This window comes from Aplysia californica, unplaced genomic scaffold (assembly GCF_000002075.1).
Source record: "Aplysia californica isolate F4 #8 unplaced genomic scaffold, AplCal3.0 scaffold01344, whole genome shotgun sequence".
Classification (NCBI taxonomy): Eukaryota; Metazoa; Mollusca; class Gastropoda; order Aplysiida; family Aplysiidae; genus Aplysia; species Aplysia californica.
The window spans coordinates 70,837-71,878 of NW_004798614.1; the positions used below are offsets into that span (position 1 = coordinate 70,837).

General features: G+C 36.9%; 1 protein-coding gene across 1 annotated transcript in view; it reads left to right on the forward strand.

The window, feature by feature from the left end:
* Window positions 1-1,042, forward strand: part of LOC101845061 — a gene marked incomplete in the record, with an annotated part of 22,714 nt that overhangs the window by 7,451 nt on the left and 14,221 nt on the right. The window contains 1 exon segment of the mRNA XM_005112636.3: window positions 831-1,001. Coding sequence (XP_005112693.2) covers window positions 831-1,001 — 171 coding nt within the window.

The window sequence follows — 1,042 nt, forward strand, 5'->3', positions numbered from 1 at the left end:
CCCCAACAACAACAACAAACAAACAAAAAACAACAAAATAACAAAATCAAGAACTCGACAACAAAAACAAAACAAAACAATTTTTTAAAAAGAAGGAAAAATTTGACCTGCCTGAAAAGAGTTTAAGAGATTCTGAAATGTATATTTTTATTGATCCTCTGCCCATTTCTTTCTTCCTTTCACACATACTAAAGTCCAGCAGCTGTGGTGTAACGGTTAGATGCTTCCAGCGTGTAAAGCATTTGTGAGGCAGCGTGGTGGAATCAGGCTCTGGTAAAAATAATCAAATAGAAGAAACTTGCATTTTTTCCGTAGGTTTACGAATTTTTATCAAATTTTTGTTTTTTGTCTCAACACCTGTCATACCTATTACTCATTTCTGTGAATTTTTTTTCTGAAAAACATTCATTAAAGGCACACAAATGTAAATTTTCAGTTACCACGTACTCTTAAGCTAAGGAAATAACTTATCTTTGGCGGCCATTTTCTCACTAATTTTATCTCTGAAAACAGGTGACCTCCACCTCCTTCTTTCGTAAATATCCCGACTTATATTCAAGATAAATGGATATTTTTAAAATGAAAATAAAGACAATTGAACAAGCTTTAAGATGATACCAATAACTCTACATGCCCCAAAAATTAACAAGAGCCTGATTCCACCACGCTGCCTCACATTTTAATCGAGTCTCTTGGTCTTTTTGCGGGGACGTTGTATCCATCTCAGACTTTGGTTGTCCTGGACAGGTAGGGCCAAATCCCACTCCTTTAAATGATTTAAACTGTTTCGATGGGGGTGTAAAACATTTACATTTGTTTTATTTTCACAGACTTAAAAACTGTCAACTTCACTTTCCCACCAACTCCTGTCCCTGCGAAGGAGACAATTTACATCTGCCAAATTTTCGAAGTTCCCGATGGAGATTTCCACATGGTGGCCACCCAGCCTATAGTTGATAACGAGGGTGTTCTTCACCATATGAGTCTATTTGGATGTGCTGGTAAGTCTCTCTCTCTCTCTCTCTCTCTCTCTCTCTCTCTA